This window comes from Jaculus jaculus, chromosome 7 (genome assembly GCF_020740685.1).
Source record: "Jaculus jaculus isolate mJacJac1 chromosome 7, mJacJac1.mat.Y.cur, whole genome shotgun sequence".
NCBI classification, from domain to species: domain Eukaryota; kingdom Metazoa; phylum Chordata; class Mammalia; order Rodentia; family Dipodidae; genus Jaculus; species Jaculus jaculus.
In genome coordinates, this window is record NC_059108.1 from 141431344 (window position 1) to 141451839 (window position 20496).

At 48.3% G+C, this 20496-nt stretch overlaps 1 protein-coding gene across 5 annotated transcripts in view; it reads right to left on the reverse strand.

Moving 5' to 3' along the window:
- The window catches only part of Esrrb (estrogen related receptor beta), a 203999-nt gene that overhangs the window by 37854 nt on the left and 145649 nt on the right, over positions 1–20496 (reverse strand). For 4 of the 5 annotated variants that reach the window (XM_004649392.2, XM_012947668.2, XM_004649391.2 and 1 more), the window contains exon 3: positions 1276–1392. The exons of the other annotated variant lie outside the window; for it this stretch is intronic. In XM_004649392.2, coding sequence (XP_004649449.1) covers positions 1276–1392 — 117 coding nt within the window. The remainder of the gene's footprint in view (positions 1–1275; positions 1393–20496) is intronic. 5 annotated transcript variants of the gene reach the window in all.

Below are 20496 nucleotides of genomic sequence, written 5' to 3' on the forward strand. Positions count from 1 at the left end.
ACAGGACCGAACACGATTCAAATAAGAATCCATAGGGATGGTGGGAAAGGAGGAGACCTAGAGCAGCTGTCGATGAAATGAACCCCATCACAACATAGTTTCCTGGGAGCCACGGGAAAAAGAACTACATGTGATGTTTATTTCACCTTCTATCCAGAATATTGTCACTTCTGCATGTAGTCAATTTTTCAAATGCTACCTAAAACATTTTATTCTGCCTTTTTTTTTTTTTTCAATGTAGGGTCTCACTCTAGCCCAGGCTGACCTAGAATTCACTATGTAGTCTTAGGGTGGCCTCAACCTCACAGCAATCCTCTTACCTTGGCCTCTGCCTACTGAGTGCTGGGATTAAAGGCATGTGCCATTACGCCCGGCTGCCTTTTTGTTTTTTGAGGTAGGGTCTCGCTCTAGCCTAGGCTGACCTGGAATTCACTATGTAGTCTCAGAGTGGTCTTGAACTTTCTGTGTTCCTCCTATCCTAAGTGCTAAGATTAAAGACATGCTCCTCCACACCCGGCTTTCTTTTCTTTTCTTTTCTTTTTGAGGCAGGGTCTCACTCTAGCCCAGGCTGACCTGGAGTTCACTATGTAGTCTCAGAGTGGCCTTGAACTCACAGCGATCCTCCTACCTCTGCCTCCTAAGTGCTGGGATTAAAGATGTGCATCACCACATCCAGCTACTCTGCTTTTTAGCATCCTCTCTGAAGTTGGCACTTATAGCCAGAACACACCTCTGTCTGGACTAGTACAACTCTACAAGAGAAAGAAGAATCAGGGAGAGAAAGTAGGGAGAACAAAAGACACAAGGAAAAGGAGTCTGCCCCAAAGGAGGGCTTTCAAAGTGAAGTCAGTAACTGTCCATGGCCTAAGTAGGGTTAGGAGACTCAGAAGGATGCCAGGGAACTCCGAACTCCTGCCTCGCTAGCCCGTATCTCTCCATGAAGAGGGAGCTGTGCTGGGCGTGGTGGTGCACGCCTCTAATCCCAGCACTCGGGAGGCAGAGGTAGGAGGATCACTGTGAGTTCAAGGCCACCCTGAGACTACAGAATGAATTCCAGGTCAGCCTGGGCTAGAGTGAGACCGTACCTCGAATAAACAAGGCAGCCAGGATATGGGATGGCCTGTGGGACGTGCACGTGCTGTCCTGGAGAAGGGCCTCGGCACGTAGGTATTCACACATACATACAGGGCCGAAACTCCCCATCAAGAAGAGCTGAGTGGAGCCCCCATTTTGGGGGGAGGGGGCGGTAAGGCTTTGGTGCAGCGGGACTCTTACCTTCCTTCAGCATTCCCACTTTGAGGCATTTCATGAAGCGGCAGGCCTGGCAGGACTTGCGCCTCCGTTTTGTGATCTCACATTCGTTGGTGGCTGGGCAGCTGTATTCAATGTTCCCTGTAACACAGAGAGGGTTGCCAAGGGCCTGTCATCTTGGACCACCAGAAAGAAGGAGGGTTAGCTGCCTGGAGCTCGCTCGCCCCACCTGGGGCCTCATAGGTCCGTGCTTCTCAAAGCAGGGGCTCCAAGTGGCTATCCAGGAAGCGTCTAACTTCCCCATGCAGATTCCAGACCGTGGGAGGAGGTGGGCCAGGCAGCCACCTGGAAAATCACTCCTGAGAGAACGCTCACTCACAGATCTGTAACTGCCACTAGACAGGGGCATTAAGATTCACTGGGGTGGCATTTTATCCCAGAAAGAGGGCAGGCAATTTGCGGGCCTGAGCATCAGTCAATGCAGACCACGACCTTCACCACCTCTGCCACCAAAGCTCCCCTGACCTCCATCCTGGGCCCCTTGTGTCGGGGAAAAAGCCTCACAGAAACTATGCCTCATAGGTGTCAGAGCCTCGACCCTGCCTCCCACTGGGATCTGGGCTCTTCAATTTACCTGAGCTACAGGAAAAATAAGCTTTCTCTCACCAAGCCCTTTTCCTAATTTGCAAAACTACTGTTAGCTCCTACAGGACCTATTCATTTATTTGACAGAGAGAGAGAATGGGCGTGCCAGAGCCTCTAGCCACTGCAAATGAACTCCACATGCATGCACCACTTTGCGCATCTGGCTTATGTGGGTACTGGAGACTCTAACCTGGGTCCTTATGTTTCGCAGGCAAGTTCCTTAACCGCTAAGCCATCTCTCTAGCCCCTAAGGGCCCTATTAACCAAAATTGTCCTAAAGAATTGTAGCCTGTAGCCAGGTGTGGTGGCGCATGCCTTTAATCCCAGCACTCGGGAGGCAGAGGTAGGAGGATGGCCGTGAGTTCGAGGCCACCCTGAGACTACTTAGTGAATTACAGGTCAGCCTGGACTACAGTGAGACACTACCTTGAAAAACCAGAAAAAAAAGAATTGTAGCCTGAGCTGGGTGTAGTGGTGCATGCCAGTACTTAGAAGGCAGAGGCAGAAGGATTGCTGTGAGTTCAAGGCCAACCTGGAACTAGATTGAGTTTTAGATCAGCCTGTGCTAGAAGGGGCCTTATCTAGAAAAAAAAAAAAAAAGGATTGTAGGGGCTGGAGAGATACCTCAGTGTTTATAAAGCCCTTGCTTGCAAAGCCTAAGAACCCAGGTTAGATTCCCCAGTGCCCACATAAAGCCAGATGCACAAAATGATACATGCACCCGGAGTTCATCTGAAACGGGCAGAGGTCCTGGTGCACTGATTCTGCCTGTCTCTCTTCTATCTCTCTCTGCTTGCAAATAATGTGGTGGCTCATGGGTTTAATCCCAGCACTCATGAGGCTGAAGCAGTCCACTTGCGTGGGCTACACGGCAAGACCTTGTCTCAAAATAGCAAAAGGAAAAAAGAAAACCTGCAAAGCACAAGTGAACGTGAGATGGTCGGTTTATAAACCCACCTTCATCACAACAAAAGGAATTCGTAATTAGCACTCTGGGTCCTTCTGACCTGTTACCAGGAGATAATGTTATGCCCTCACAAAGGCAGGAACAAGTGTCACCCACCAAATTCCAGCAGCACCTGGAACCCACCTGCCATGTGGAAGGCAGGGAGAACAGGATTCCACAACCCACCGCATGACGCCTCCCAGCCATTCCAAGAAACAAGTCACTCGTGTGCAGCTTTCCTTTTTCCTTCTGCTATTGTGAGGCCTGGTCTTGCCATATAGGCCGGGCGACTGTACTGCTTCAGCCTCGTGAGTGCTGGGACACCAGTGGAAGGTACCAGTACCTTCTCATAGGTGAGAAGCCCAAGTTTTACAAAGTGCTTCTGGGCAGTGTGACTGGTCTTCTGAAGGACGTATTTTTTTTTTATTTTTATTTTTTGCTTTATTTATTTATTTGAGAGTGACAGACAGAGAAAGAGGCAGAGAGAGAAAGAGAATGGACACGCCAAGGCCTCCAGCCACTGCAAACGAACTCCAGACACGTGCACTCCCTTGTGCATCTGGTTTAACTTGGTTCCTGGGGAATCGAGCCTCGAACCAGGGTCCTTAGGCTTCACAGGCAAGCGCTTAACCGCTAAACCATCTCTCCAGCCCAGGACGTATTATTTTTGAAGGCTCTGGGAGTACCTCTTCCTGGGAAGGCTTAGGGTCTAGCCAGAAAAGCTTGTGACTATTACCTGAGCAGGATGCGCATTGTCAACCGGTCAACAACCCTCACTGAACAAGTGTGGGCCAGGACCCCCCCCCCCAACCAGCCTGAGGTTGGAAGGAAAAGCAACCTTTAGGTGCCAGGCCCTCATCCTCACCCCACACGGACAGCCACCTCCAGAGGGACTGGGGAAGCTGGAGGCCCGCTGTCCTCCATACCCATCCGTGTCAGTCCTAACAGCTCGGGGCATCCCTCCCTCGGTCCTCACCACAGCCCTGGGCTGCCACACCAGCATCCCGATTCACAGACTGAGAAACGAAGACCCGAGGAGCTGATGCGAGTGAACCAGGCCCTCAGCTCTGCGGGCCCCCTGCGGCAGGACACAGCACTCACAGCACGTCGGGAGAGCAATGTTCTTGACCCTGCGTGTGCAACAGGCCGTGTGTGTACGGGTGCGCGTGTTCTAACTTTTACTTATTTATTTTTGTTTCTTTCAATTTGTTTTATGGCCTTGGAGGCTGGCTGCCAGCAAAACCAGGCTGGGGGCCTTGTATTGCAATTTCCGTAAGTGCCTCCTCGATAAAGTGATGAGATTAATTCATCGGAGTTCTTCTGGTCTCAAGGGGAGTCTAGGAGAGCCTGGGACCAGGGACAGGACGTCGGTGGCACACAGGACATCAGTGGCACACATTCAAGTTCTTACGCGTCCTACCAACTAAGGTGGGGCAAGTTAGCAGGTAGACCTCACGGCCAGGGACATAGCCGATGGCTAGCACACAGCTGGGCTCTAGCCTAGAAACACGCCCAGTATAGGTAGGTGCAGGCTTCGCTTCCGGCAAGCTGAGGAGCCTAACTTCTCTGAGCCGCATTGTCATCATCTGTAAAATAAGCGATTCCCATTTGCACTCAGCACGGCAGGGAATGGTATGGCTAGACAGAGGACTCTGGGATCCGCCTTGTAGGCATCACCTCTGAGGCCGTCCACCCATTTGGACACTGAAGAGTATTAGTTTGCTGTCTGCAACTAGACCTTAGGCTGACTGCTACTGTGCCTGAGACAGAGGGAGGTACGGCCTGAGCTGAGAGGGATTTATGGGGCAACCCTGAGGCACAGGGAAGGTCGCCTTGATCCTGGGCTACCCTCAGAAGAGAATACCAAGGCCATTCCTACCAGCTGTCACCGAGCAGCAGCTGTGGGCTAAAGGCAGCAGCTCAGGCACAGGGCCACTGAGCTCAAACCAGCAGCCCCAGCAGTGGGGAGGTCTAGGCAGGATTACCGTGAGTCGGAGGCAAGCCTGGGCTATACAGGGAGTTCTAGGTCAGCCGAGCTAGAGACCCTGCCTCAAAAAGACATCAACAAAGCCCTTACTTAGAAGCCCTGAACTCCGGCTGATCTCAGAGCCGGAGGTGAGCACCTGCTGGGTGCCAGGCCAGGCTCTCCTTTGTTCCCAACCCTAGGACAGAGCCTTCCCTTTCAAGGTCCAGTGTCCTCTACTCTCTGCCCATAGCTGGAGAATCTCACCTCTGTAAGACTCCCTTGTCACGTGACTGTGGGGGGGCACGTGGTCTAGGATGGCCCTGCTGCCCTCAGATCCAGCTGCACGGCTTGGGCTCCTCAGCTTTCTCAAACTACATGTGTCCTCCCACAACTGGCTCCTGTTTTCCTTGTCGTGCCAAAGGAATGACTCTCCAATCTGCCACCAAGGTCAGAAACTGAAGTGACACCTGGATTCTTCCCTTTGCTTCTATGGTCTTTTTTTTCTTCTTTTTAAAATAATAATAATAAAAAAAATTGGATCACTTATTTGAGAATGAGAGAAAGGCAGAGAGAGAGAGAGAGAGAGAGAATGTGCTCGCCAGGGCTTCCAGCTGCTGCAAACAAACTCCAGGCACATGCACCATCTGTGCATCTGGCTTACAAGGGTCCTGGGGAATTGAACCTGGGTCCTTTGGCTTTGCAGGCAAGCACCTTAACCGCTAAGCCAGGTCTCCAGCTCCTATGGTCCTTTTTCATCCCATCTCCTGGGTATTCCTTCCCCTACTGCACCGTTTGCCTCTGCTGTAATGCAGACCTCAGCTCTCCTCCATTCCTTTCCAGTCCAGTGCACCCTCCCCATCACTCCAGAAGACACAAGGGCCATTCCTGGGCACACTCCCAGACAGACGAGGCCTCTGGACTATCGCAGCAGTGAACACTACACGCCTTCCCCAAAGCCAAAGGGCAGCACTGTGGAGAGCGTATCTCAGAGGAACGGAGGAAGATGAAAGACGAGATCCAGCTAAGAAGCTCTGGTTCTGCAGAATCTCAGAGAGCCTCGGCACCGATGGCCAACCAGGCAGCACGTGGGGAAGGCATGGGCCTAAAACAGAACTCCCCAAGCCGGGCGTGGTGGCGCACGCCTTTAATCCCGGTGCTCCGGAAGGCAGAGGTAGGAGGATCGCTGTGAGTTCGAGGCCACCCTGAGACTCTATAGTGAACTCCAGGTCAGCCTGGGCCAGGGTGAGACCCTACCTCGAAAAACCAAAATCAAAAACAAAAAAAGACTTTCCCCCAAGGGTGATTTGAGGGGATGTTCCGCTGCTCAGATTCCCAGTCTTGGCACCTGTGCCTCATGGCCACCCAGAACCCGGGCTGTACTCTGAAGCAGATCCATTGCCGCGCTCTGAGACACACTGCGGGCTGCACCCCACCTCCCATCTCTGTGCAGAGGCTCCGGTGACATGGCTCGCCTGCCATGTGTAGTTTATTGTCCTGAAGACACTCCGTAGTAAAAGCACCATTATTTTAAGTAGCACCAAGAAAAAGAAAGAGAAGAAAATCCAACCAATGCAACTACAGCTGTGGTTCAGTGCCCCCAGAATTTTAATTTCCTTTTTAAAAAAAAATATTTTATTTTATTTATTTGAGAGAGAGAAAGTGGGCGTACCAGGGCCTTCAGCCACTGCAAATGAACTCTAGACACATGTGCCACCTCGTACATCTGGCTTAAGTGGGTCCTGGGGAATCAAACCTGGGTCTCTTGGCTTCGCAAGCAAGGTCTTAACCGCTAAGCCATCTCTCCAACTCTAATTTCCTTTTTAAAAATTCTTTTAGGCCAGGCGTGGTGGCGCACACTTTTAATCCCAGCACTCGGGAGGCAGAGGTAGGAGGATCACCGTGAGTTCGAGGCCACCCTGAGACTACATAGAGAATTCCAGGTCAGCCTGAGTTAAAGTGAGACCCTACCTCGAAAAACCAAAGAAAAAAAATTATTTTAGGTTTGCTTATAAATCTGATCATATAACATTCCTGTGCGTGTAGAAAATACATAAAGAAAAATAAACTAGCTATGACTCTAATCATTTTTTTTAATCAAAGACATCATTTCAGGCTTTCCCTCAGAACTGTCCTTTCCAAGAAGACAGTTGATAATACTCTCGAAAGACAGGTTTTTGGCCGGGTGTGGTGGCACATACCTTTAATACCAGCACTTGGGAGGCAGAGGTAGGAAGATCGCTGAGTTTGAGGCCAGCCTGGGCTACAATGAGACCCACTCTACCTCAGGAAAAAGAAAAAAAGAGGGGGGAGCTGGACAGATGGTTTAGTGGTCTAGGTGCTTGCTTGCAAAGACTAAGGACCCAGGTTCAATTCCCCAGGACCCACATAAGCCAGATGCACAAGGTGGCACATGTGTCTGGAGTTTGTTTGCAGGGGCTAGAGGCTCTAATGCACCCATTCTCTATCTGCCTCTTCCTTGCTCTCTTTCGAATAAATAAATATATATTTTTCCTTTTTCTTTTTTTTTCAAGTTATGGTCTCACTCTAGCTCAGGCTGACCTGGATGGAATTCACTATGTAGTCTCAGGGTGGCCTCGAACTCACAGTGATCCTCCTACCTCTGCCTCCTGAGTGCTGGGATTAAAGGCGTGCGCCACCACATCTGGCTTAATAAATATTTTTTAAAGATATATTTCTGTTATATATAGTGTGTGCGTGTGGAGAAGCCAGAGAAAGATGTCAAGTGTCCCCCCACCCTCCCATCACTCTTTGACCTTACTTCCCTGAGACAGAGTCTTGTGCAGCTTGCTGGTTTCAGTCAGACAGGCTGACCAGGGAATCCTAGGCACCCTCCTGTCTCCACCTCCACCAGTGCTGGGGTTACAGGCACGATCAGCTAAGTGTGGCTACTTCATGTGGGTTCTGGGGATCGAACTCAGGTCTTCATGCTTTCACAGCAAGTGCTCTTACCCACTGAGACATCTCCCCAGACTCAATGGAAGGGTCTCACTCTAGCCCATGCTGACCTAGAACTCTCTCTGTGGTCTCAGGCTGGCCTTGAGCACTTCCTGATCCTCCGACCCCTGCCTCCGGAGTGATGGGACTAAAGGCACGCGCCGCCATGCGTGGCAACATTCTAATTCTGAGGACAGCAACCACTGATTCTCCTAAGAGCTTTCCCTCTAGATCACTGGTTCCTAGTTTTCAAATTTCCACGAACACCTAAGGTTAGTGACGACCATGCGTCATGTAGTGGACAGTACCTATGAGGGCAGCAGCCTGCCTGCCTGTGAACTTTAACATGGGCCACTGTGCCTTGGAGCCAATTAAATGGGGTCCCTCTCAACTCCTGTGAAGGCTCCTTTTTCCTTTCCACCTGTCCCTCCTCTGTGTGGGCTGCCCTCACCTCTAGCACTCTCCCCGGCATAGCTATCTTTAAACCTGAGCTTGGAACAAGCTGCGGGGAGGGGTTGGGTATGGTAAACCAGAATGTTGAATCCAGGCAGCCAGCTGGGGTCTCTCACATGATGCCAGTCTGAGGTGGAACCCAAAACTTGCATTTCTGACGAGCTTCCACTAGGGCCGCACTCTGAAAGCTGATCAAAACCCACTCTGAGGCTCCTTCCTGGACTCTGGGCTTTAATCTCCCTCCACCTGCCCAGGGTCTCAGCTGTTGATCAAATTCAGCATGTCAAAACTTCAACCAGGGCTGGAGGGGTGGCTTAGTGGTCAAGGTGTTTGCCTACAAAGTCAAAGGACCCAGGTTCAATTCCCTAGGACCCATGTTAGCCAGATGCACAAGGGAGCGCATGTGTCTAGAGTTCGTTTGCAGTGGCTGGAGGCCCTGGTGCGCCCATTCTCACTCCTTCTTTCTCTTTCTTTCCCTCTTTATGTTAAATAAATAAAAATAAAATATTTTTTTAAAAAACAAAAAATCTTCAACTATTCCAAACCTTACCTCCCGCACTCCTTGGGTGCTCACAATTCTACACATCCTTTCTCCTGGAGGCCTGGCCATCTATCTTCCCTAACAGCCTAAATCAGAACTCCAGAATCCTTCCTGGCATTTCCACAGCTGGCTGCTTTTTGTTTTGTTTTGTTTTGGTTTTTCAAGGTAGGGTCTTACTCTAACCCAAGCTGACCTGGAATTCACTATGTAGCCTCAAAGGTGGCCTCGAACTCACAGTGACTGACTGCTGGGATGAAAGGCGTGCACCATCACGTTGGGCATATGATTGTACTTTTAGTCTAGAACCCATCTTCAGATGATATTAACCCTCTGCTGCTGTCCTATTAGTGAGAACTAACCATTACCTCCCTATATGCAGACACCCCTGGCTTCAAGATCCTAGTTCCTACTATCCAGAATTCTTTTCTATAAGATCAAATTCCCTACTCAGAAAGCTTCGATGACTTCCTATGGCCAAGTATGAATAACAGAACAATTATTTCTTTTCTGGTTATTGAAGTTACACACTTTACATACATGGCTCACCTTCTGTTATAATACCTGAGGGACAGGAATAATTTATTAGCCTCGTTTTACCATAAGGCTCAGAAGAAAAACGATCCCTTGCTCGGGATACCTAAACACTGTCCCAGTCTGAACCCCATTCAACAGCCCTCCTCAGGACTCTTGTCACCTGAGTCAGGCCAACCAGTTTCTGACCTGTGTCTTGCAGGTCTCCAAAGAGGAACTGCGAGTTATTCTTCCTATTCCCTTTCTTGCCCACCCCCATCTCTGTCTGACCTGCACACAGTCCATGCTTGGTGTCTATACGACTCTAAAGATGAGGAAACTGAGGCCAGGGGTCCTAAGCCCCGTCCAAGGTCAGCCAGCTGGCGTGTCACTGGACTGACAGCAAGCAGTCCCGTGCTGACTCTTTCCCACTCTTGGGTTTGTCTCCATCCCCTGAGATCCACCAACGAGCCTTGTTCTCGAAGACAAAAGGCCTGGAGGTGGTCCCAGGCAGAAGAACCCATCAGTCATGCCTCTGCCCTGCTCCTTAGAGACTTCCCTACCGATTCTGCATCCGGCCCCAGATGAGCAGAGCAAACGCGGCGCCAGGATTTCTGTGTTCCTTCTCGTCGCCAGTAACAGCCTCGAGTTTGCTGGCAGGGTCTCCCACTCTCCCGCGGTGTTTTAGAATCACCTCCCTCTCCTGGGCAGTCCTGGCTTGACTCCTGCCCAGCACTCACTGTGGCATCCCTGGACCTTTTCTTTTTGTGCTGGTAACTGGACCCAGGCCTCGTGCATGTTCTACTGCTGAATTACACAGTCAGGTCCTCAAGCATCACTTTTTAAATTTTGTTTTCCGAGGTAGGGTCTCGCTCTAGCTCAGGCTGACCGGGAATTCACTATGCAGTCTCAGGGTGGCCTTGAACTCAAGGCAATCCTCCTACCCCTGCCTGCCAAGTATTGGGATTAAAGGCATGTGCCACCATACCTGGCTCAACCATCACTTTTTAAAATATATATATTTATTTATTTGCAGAGAGAGAGAGAATGGGTGCATCAGGAACTCCAGCTACTGCAAATTAGCTTCAGATGCATGCACCACTTTGGGCATCTGGCTTTACGAGGGTACTAGGGAATTGAACCCAGTTATCAGGCTTTGCCAGCAAGTGCCTTAACTGTTGAGCCATCTCTACAGCCCCACTTTTTTTTAAAACTCATTCTTTTTTTCAAAAGGCAGGGTCTGGGTCTAGCCTAGGCTGACCTGGAATTCACTATGTAGTCTCAGGCTGGCCTCAAAGTCACTGTGATCCTCCTTACCTTTGCCTTCCAATTGCTGGGATTAAAGGCTTATTAGATAGGGTCTCGCTCTAGCCCAGGTTGACCTGGAATTAGACCCACACTAGCCTAGAACTCAGAGATCCTCCTACCTCAGCTTCCCCAGTGCTAGGATCAAAGGCGTGTGCCACCACACCCCGCTTTTTTTTTTTTCTAAGATAGATCTGATTAGATGCCCAAGTTAGCCTTGAACTCCTGGTTCAAACAATAATCCTGCCTCAGCCTTCTCTGGAGCTGTGGGCCCAGCTCTCCAGCTCTACGGGTCACACTGGTTTGTCACAGCAGCCTCCTCTACCTTTCTTGCCTGGTCTTCAGCTCCCCCCCCCCCCGCCAGCCCTCCTCCTGTACCCCAAACCTCCTCTCATTCACTCATGTCCCAGCGCCGTCTCAGTTTCTTCCCTGGTCACATGCAGCCCACCAGAGTAGGGGCTGTCACTCTGCCCAGTTCCCAGAGCAACAGTTCCAATAAATCCCAAGTGTGTCGGGCGTGGTGGCGCGTGCCTTCAATCCAGCACCAGGGAGGCTGAGGCAGGAGGATCACTGTGAGTTTGAGGCCTGAGACTACAGAGTGAATTCCAGATCAGCCTGGGTTAAAGGGAGACCCTAACTTGAAAAAACCAAAACAAACATTTCAAAGGGGAAAGTGTGGGGGGGGGGCTAAAATATTTTTTATAATTTGTATTTTTTATAATTATGGAAGTTGTTAATAATAAAAAATTGGAAGAAAAAAACAAAACAAAACAAACTCCTGAACAGCCAATTGATAAGCTCAGGTGTAAGGCAGTGACATTCTATCCTTTAGTAAAAGGGAAGCTGCTTATGGCCTCAAATCAGAGATGTCAGTAAGTGAGCCTCTTTATAATATAAACTGCTCTAAGACCTCAGTCACCACTGGTCACCAGCATGCACCAATAAGGGAACAAAGAAACAACACAAATTCCATTCTTCCCAAAAAGGCCCAACCTCAAAAGCAGAATAGTATTATAATCATGATTGTAAATTAACACAGAAATTAACTGTTCTAATAATATAGGCACGTATTTATGAGTTTAAAAACATGGATACGGGGCTGGAGAGATGGCTTAGTGGTTAAGCGCTTGCCTGTGAAGCCTAAGGACCCCAGTTCGAGGCTCAATTCCCCAGGACCCACGTTAGCCAGATGCACAAGGGGGCACACACATCTGGAGTCCGTTTGCAGTGGCTGGAGGCTCTGGCACACCCATGCTCTCTCTCTCTGCCTCTTTCTCTCTGTCTGTCGCTCTCAAATAAACAAAAAAAAAAAAATTAAAAACATGGATACGGCTGGAGAGATGGTTCCGTGCTTTAAGGCGCTTGTTTGCAAAGCCTAGTGACCAGGGTTCAATTCCCCAGTATCCACATGAAGCCAGATGTAGAGTCGCATGCATCTGGAGTTCATCTGCAGCAGCAGAAGGTCCTGGCATGCCCACTCTCTCTCAGATAAACAAATTATTAATTAAAAAAGAAAACATGGAGCAGGGTGTGGTGGCGCACCCTTTTAGTCCCAGCACTCAGGAGGCAGAGGTAGGAGGAGCTCCATGAGTTCAAGGCCAGCCTGGGACTAACAGTGAAGTCTGGTCTGCATGAGCTAGAACAAAAGCCTATCTCGGAAAAACTAAAACAACAAAAATTGAATGACAGTGCCTCAGAGATGGCTCAGTAGTTAAAGGGGCTTGGCTGCAAAGCCTCATGGCCCTGGTTCAATTCCCTAGTACCCACACAGAGCCAGATGCATAATGTGGTGGTGCACACATCTGGAGTTCAATTGCACTGGCAGAAGGCCCTGGCATGCCCATACACACTCACACTTTCTCTCTTAAGTAAATAAATTTATAAGTAAATAAATTTTTAAAAAGCTGCATGATGGGCCATGCCTGTAATCCCAGCAATTCAGGAGGCTGAGCCAGAAAAATCATGATGAGTATGAGACTACCCTGGGCTATAGTGAGATCATCCAATCCAACCCCAGAAATTGTTTACATCATGTGACTTAAAATATTCAAAGCTGCTGGGTGTGGTGACACAAGTCTTTAATCCCAGCCCAGAGGCTGGAAGGTGGAGGCTGGCTGTGGGCCATCAGGTTTAGAAACAAGCACCTTTAACCTCAGAACCATCTCCCCAGCCCATAGTATGCTGAGGTTTAATATCTAATGTTTAAAAAAAAAAAAAAGCCGGGCGTGGTGGCGCACACCTTTAATCCCAGCACTCGGGAGGCAGAGGTAGGAGGATTACCATGAGTTCGAGGACACCTGAGACTACATTACATAATGACTCTACCTTGGAAAACAAAACAAACAAAAGAAAATGCAAGTGGTGAGGCCAAGGTAGGATCGTGAATTTAAGCCTAGAGCTACAGTATGAGTTCCAGATCAGTTTGGGCTACAGTGAGACCACTATCTTGAAAATAAATACATAATGCAAGTACAACTGAAATTTGTATACTGTCAGCAGATTATATCTAGAGGTTTATATCTACTCTGGCTCAAGGGAAATGCCTGGTCCTCAGACACTTAGAGCTCTCCACATACCAGGAACTATGAAAGGCCTTGGGCTTGGAGAGGGTGAATATAACCTCATCCTATCCAGGCTTACTGTCTTCTCAATCAGACCAGAGTGGCAATATCCATGGTATTATCAGGGCTGGTGACATGTGGAGATTTAAGCCCAGGAGAGGCACTACCAAGTCAAAAGTGAGAAGAGAGGCAAAAAGACATCCTGGGAGAAGTGGGGTGTTTCTGGGGCAGCCACGTGGAAATGTTCATCAGAACTGTAGCTGGGGGCGGGAGAAATGGCTTACTCATTAAGGCGCTGGCCAGCAAAGCCTAAGGACCCAGGTTCAGTTCTCTAGGTCCTATGTAAGCCAGATGCACAAGACGACACATGTGTCTGGAGTTCATTTGCACTGGCTGGAGGTCCTGATGTGCCCATTTCTTTCTCTCTCTCTCTCTCTCTCCCTCTAATAAATAAATAAATAATTAAGAACTATAGCTGGGGAGCTGAAGTGTTGGCTCAGCAGTTAAAGGTGTTTGCTTGCAAAACCTGTTGACCCAGGTCCAATTTTTCTATACCAACATAAAGCAAGATATACAAACAGGTACATCCATCTTGAGTTCCTCTGTAGTGGCATGAGGCCCTGGCATGCTTATATACTCTCTCTGTCCCTCTCTTCTCTCAAATAAATAAAAACATATAAATTTTATTTTATTTTTTTCTGTTTGTTTCATTGAGGTAGGATTTCACTGTAGCCCAGGCAGACCTTGAATTCACTATGTAGTCTCAGAGTGGCCTTGAACTCATGGTGATCCCCCTATCTCTACCTCCCCAGTGCTGGGATTAAAGACATGCACCACTGCGCATGGCTATACACACACACACACACACACACACAGACACTAAAAAAAAAAAAAAAAAAAAGAAGAAGAAGAAGACCCACACACACACAAACTAAAAAAGAACCATAGCTGGGGGAGAGGGGATATGATGGAGAGTGGAGTTTCAAAGGGGAAAGTGGGAGGAGGGAGGGAATAACCATGGTATTGTTTACAATCATGGAAGTTGTCAATTAAAAAAAAAAAACAACTGTAGCTGGGAAAGAGGTTATTTTCAAGAGCTGTAGAATCAGGACTCAGGATTTCAGGTCACGGAAGCATCAGGCACAAAAAAAGGAAGACAGTGGGCAGAGGATGAAGGGAGAGTCAAGAACTAAGAGGCTGAAGGCGAGACTGGGAAGGAGGGGCTTGAAGCTGAAGGTTGAGGGGATTTTAAGACTGGAGACATGAAGTATTTAAAGTGGATGGATGGATGGATGGATGGATGGACAGACAGATGGGACAGAGGGAGGGAAACAGGTGAGAGGAGGACAAAGGATAGAACATAAGGGGTCAGAGGGTCCCAAGGTAAAGACAGATAAGACTCACTACCTGAGGTGAGCTGGGCTGGGTAGGTACACTTCTTCTGGCCAGAAACATCAGTGGAGGAAGAAGTAACCCATAGTAACACATGGAAAAACTGAGAGTTTAATTATGGTGAGCCCAGGAGTCCCCACTCGGTGAAACCGAGGCAGGGTCAAAAAGTTGAGACAGGAGCCAGGCGTGGTGGCGCCCGCCTTTAATCTCAGCACTTGGGAGGCAGAGTAGGAGGATTGCTGTGAGTTCGAGGCCACCCTAAGACTACATAGTGAATTCCAGGTTAACCTGGGCTAGAGTAAGACCCTAAAAAAAGAAACAGAGACAGGGTAATAGGGTCAAGGTTTATGGGTAACATTTGGAAAAGGCATTGAGGTTGCTCCCCAGAAGACCACCTCTCTACTTTAGTTCTCATTTTCTACTTAAGGACTCATTTTCTAGGTTCTTCATTACTATGGGGTCACATTCTGGAATCTGGCACTCAGCCTCAAGACCCACAAGCCAGACCTTGCCAGTACAAAAGGGAGCTCCGTCCAGGGCAGGCTCCCATTGCCCAAGTTCAGGAGTCTTGATGTGTAAGCCCAGGGAAGCCAGCATAGAAAAAATCAGGGTCAACCAGAGGGAAAAACTGATCTGTTTGTCTGACCAGCAAGTTGACAACTTGAAGCCCTAGAAGGGAATTAGGTCATAATCAAAAAGACATCAATCAGATCAATTAGATGTTCCCATTCGGCCATTCCTAGGCTTGCCTCCCTTTTCCAAGCACACACTCTGCCTGGTTCCTTTCCTCTGCCTCCCAGCTCGCCCAGCCTCTTGAATAGTTACACCACCTCCTTTAGATTCACTGCGAAACTCAATCAGACCAAGTTCCCCTTTGTCTGAAGCCACTCGGAAGGTGTCTTTGTCGATATACAAACTCATCTATTCTGGCTGATGCCGCCGCAGATCCCAGCTCCGGGGACAAACGCCACTCTGTCACTTCACGTCCACCACCCAGAGTTGATTCCACACGGCAGTGGGCTGCGGGGGTGGCGCGACCTTCCTCGGTGCTGTGGCTCAGAGGTTGGAACCTTTGCAGCTTGGCACCTTAGCTGCAACTACCAACTCTCCAGTCAGCCAGAGACGATATGGAGAGGAACAGGTGCGGCTGGGGTCCAGGCCCACGTGCTTCACAACTGAGTTAACTGGCCACCGCTCCCTCACCGCACCCTCTTCTCGGCCAAGCACACAGTGGGCATCACAGAAGGCTGTCTCCCAAAGTTGGTCAAGATATCCCTGTTTGAGCAAAATTCTTTCCCAAGATGAGCCAGATGAGGCACACTAAGACAACAGAAACGGGGACAGGCATGGTGTTCAGGGGCTCCCAACAGACCATTAAAAAGCCTGGCTGGGTGCAGTGGCTGCACGTCTTTAATCCCAGCGCTCGGGAGGCAGAGTTAGGAGGAGTGCCATGAGTTCGAGGCCACCCTGAGACTACAGGTCAACCTGAGCTAGAGTGAGACCCTATCTTGGGAAAAAAAAAAAAAAAAAGCCTTCTACCCTTCCACCCACGTGACCAGAATTTATTTATTTTTTTAAATATTTTTAAATTTTTTATTTATTTGAGAGAGAAAGAGAGAATATGAATGGGCGCTTCAGGGCCTCCAGCCACTGACAATAAACTCCAGACACATGTGCCACCTTGTGCATCTGGCTTACGTGGGTCCTGGGGAATTGAACCTGGGTCCTTTGGCTTTGTAGGCAAGCGCCTTAACTGCTAAGCCATCTCTCCAGCCCCCAGAATTTATTTTAAAGAGATGACTCACTCGGAGCTGCCGATGTTGCTCAGTAGAAAACTTACTTCCCTTGCATTCAAAATGGCCATTCAGGATGTGAGGGCGATCTGGCTGTAACACCTGTCACCCCATTGATCGCCAGGGTAGATTCGGCTGATCTGGCTGGCCAGGCGGGTGTCCCCTTCTTCCCTCACCGTTCTGTGTGCACCCCTCCAGAAGGGGACGACCATCCCCGAATAGAGGAGGACTGGTCTTCGGTCAAGGGCACATGAGTAACTGCGTTCCCCTGCTAAGACCTCCAAACAAGCTCTCAAAAAGGCCACTCACAACACCCTAGCTTGGCACCGAAACCTAACACCCCTCCGGAGATTGAGCAGGTGCATACGAGACTCTCTGGTCTGGCCATCAGAAACTGCATCTGTCTGGGAGGGGTCTGCCGGGTGACCAGCTTACAGGTACTAAGCATTGGATTCTACCGTCTTGAGGACAGGATCTATGCTCCCATCTCTCCTATCTCCACTTATGCCTTATACACAGAGCAGAGACTCAACAAATGCTTGTCTAGGTCTTTCTCTGGCTATCCAATCATACATAGGTCATATTTTCTCTTTATGATTATTCTATTTTTCCAAATTTTCTGCAATTTAGGAACAACAAAATAATTGTGTGCATGCCTGTAAGTCTAGTACTTGGGAGACTGAGGCCAGAGGGCCACCTTTAATTTGAAGCCAGCCTCATGACACTTTGTCTCAAAAACATCATAAATACCATGAATGGTGGTACATGCCTTTAATCTCAGTACTTGGGTAGTCAAGGCCAGCCTGGGATTACAGAATGAGTTCCAGGTCAGCCTGGGCTACAGTGAGACCCTACCTCGAAGAAACAAATAAACAAAAATCATAGAAAAGCTGGGCATGGTGGCGCATACCTTTAATTCCAGCGCTTGGAAGGCAGAGGTGGGTGGATCACCATGAGTTCGAGGCCACCCTGAGACTGCATAGTGAACTCCAAGTCAGCCTGAACTAGAATGAAACCTTACCTCAAAAAAAAAAAAAAAAAAAAAAACAAAATCAGAAAAAAAGGGGGCTGGGGAGATTGCTCAGTGGTTAAAAGTGTTTCCTTACAACCTTGGATTTAATCCTCCAGGACCCGTGTATAAAGCCAGATGATGCACAATATGGCACGTGTGTATGGAGTTCCTTTGAAGCAGCAAGAGGCCCTGATGTGTCCATACTCTCTCTCTAAAATAAAAAAATAAAATAATATATATTTTAAATAAAACAAGAAATAAAAATCTTTGTCAGAACGAAATCAAAGAGTTATTTTAAAAATCCAGAGCAACCCGCAGCTGCAGCCTTGGGGCTAGTTTCCCCTGCTCTTCCAGGGAATGGGCCGGACCTCTCCTAGTGAGAAGAGCTGCTGTTTGTCTTTGGACTTCTACGAAGAGATCGGTATCCTCTTCGCAGTAGCAAATAATTAAGACTGTGTGCAGATCCTTCCCTCCCAGCTCGGCCGGGCTTGCTGAGGAACATCATCAGCCACCCAGGGCCTGGTTAAAATGGCTAGGGTTCCAGGTTTATGCATACCAGCTTCTGCTTGTAGAAAATCCAATCAAGAACATTCCTGCCCCATTGAAGAACTCCATGAAGGGCTGGAGAGATGGCTTAATGGTTAAAGGCGCTAGCTTGTAAAGCCTGATGGCCTGAATTCAATTCCCCAGTATCCACATAAAGCCAGAGATGCACAAAGTGGTCCATGCATCTGGACTTTGTTCATACCAGCAAGAGGCCCCAAAGTGACCATATTCTGTCTATTTCTCTCTTGGCTCACAAATAAATAAATAAAAATATTGGGGCTGGAGAGATGGCTTAGCAGTAAAGGCGCTTGCTTGGCCTATGAAACCTAAGGACCCAGGTTCAATTCCCCACTACCCATGTAAGCCAGATGCACAAGGTGGCACATGCATCTAGAGTTCATTTGCAGTGGCTAGAGGCTCTGGCATGCCCATTCTCTCTATCGGCCTCTCTCTCTCAAGTAAATAAACTTTTAAAAAAATTTTCAAAATATTAAAAAGAGAGCTTGGCAATAGGTGCAATAGTGGCACATCTGTCATGGTGGAAATCAACTGCCCTCTAATTGGACTGGAGACCTGCTCCACGGGAGGGAATACATCCTGATACTAAAAATCTACAACAGGGGTAGCCATGAGCCATTGGGGTGTAAAGTCTGCTGCTGTCTGGCTAACAGTATACACTATGCGCATCCAACTGCCCAGTAAGCACTTCTCTTAATGTTCATACCCTTATATTAATGCTGCTCTCACTTTTGGTAGACAACCTTCCCTTTTCAGATGGCAGTGACTTTGGGATGACTCAGAAGGCATCATGGTGCTGGAAAGAAGTGACAGGAGAGCTCAGCACTGCAATATCTCTATCACACCTTCCAAGGCTCAGGGTCCATAGTGGAAGAGGTGGCAGAAAAAATGTAAGAGACAAAGGAAGGGTAGGACTCCTTACAACGTGCTCCTCCAGACACAAAATGGCCTGGATATCCATGACCTCACAGTACCTGACACTACCTACACAAGACCATCATAATAGGAGGAAAAGATGATGACATCAAAATAAAAGAGAGACTGATTGAGACAGGGAAGGGATAATATGATGGAGAGTGGGGTCTAAAAGGGGAAAGCAGGGGGAGGGAGGGCATTGCCATGGGATATTGCTTACAATCATGGACGGTGTTAATAAAAAACAAATTAATTTTTTTAAAAAAGGGGGTGGCTCGGGAGATGACTCAGTGGTTAAAGACAATTGCTTGCAAAAGCCTGATGGCCTGAGTTCAATTTCCCAATGCCCACGTGAAGCTAGATGCATAAAGTGGTGCATGTGTCTGCAATTTGTTTGCAGTGGTAGGAGGCCCTGGCATGCCCATACTCACTGTGTCTCTGTGTCTTTCTCTCAAATAAATAAATAATGTATTAAAAAAAAAAGAACACCATGGAAAGGAGATGTGCTTGACTCCTTAAAAAGCTTTCTGGGGGCTGGAGAGATGGCTTAGCGGTTAAGGCGTTTGCCTACAAACCAAAGTTCCCAGGTCTGATTCCCTAGGACCCACGTAAGCCAGATGCACAAGGTGGCACATGTATCTGAAGTGCATTTACAGTGGCTGGAGGCCCTGGTGCACCCATTCTCTCTGTCTGTCTGCCTCTCTCTCTCTCTGATTCTCTTAAATAAACAAATAAATAAAAATTTAAAAAGCTTTCTGAAAAAGCCAGGTGTGGTGGTTCATGCCTATATTCTCAGCACTTGAACCTGGAACTCACTTAGCAGCCCAACTCACAGTGATCCTCCTCCTATCTCAGTACTGAAATTAAAGGTGTGAGACACCGCGCCTTTTTTTTTTTTTTTTTTTTTAAGGCAAGGTCTCTTATAGTCCAGGCTGACCTGGAACTTAGCTGACAGTAACTTCTAATCCTTCTGCTCCTACCTCCTGGGTACTGATTACAGGCCGCAGCATTATACACAATTTATACAGGGCTTAAATTCCTTAAACTCAGGAATCAAACTCAAGAGTTTTGTGCACGCTAGACAGACACTGTATTCATGGAGCCCCAGCCCCAGCCATAGTCCACCTTAATGTAAAAATAATCATGGTAGCCACTGATATATAGCTTAGAGGTAGAGTACTGCCCTGGCATGTGTAAGATCCTAGGTTCAATCCCTAGTACTGGGAAAAGAAAAAGAAAAGCTGGGTGTGGTAGTGGTGGCCTATAATATGCCTGTAATCAAAGCATTTGGGAGGGGCGATTGAGGCAGAAGACCAAGGAGGTCAAGACCAGCCTGGGCTAAATGAGACCCTTCCTCAAAATAAATAAATCTTGGGGCTGGAAGGATGGCTTAGCAGTTGAAGTGCTCGTCTGCAAAGCCAAAGGAGCCAGGTTCAATTTCCTAGGACCCACATAAGCCAGAGGCACAAGGTGGTACATGCACCTGAAGTTAATTTGCAGCAGCTGGAGGCCCTAATATGCCCATTCCCCCCCCCCCCACTCTCTCTCTCTCACTCACTCTTTTAAATACATAAAAATAAAATGGATATCACGGGATGAGTATAGTGAGGGCCTTAAATCTTAAAAAAAAAAAAAAAAAAAAATCTTGGGCTGGCCAAGAGTGATGGCGCATGCCTTTAATCCCAGC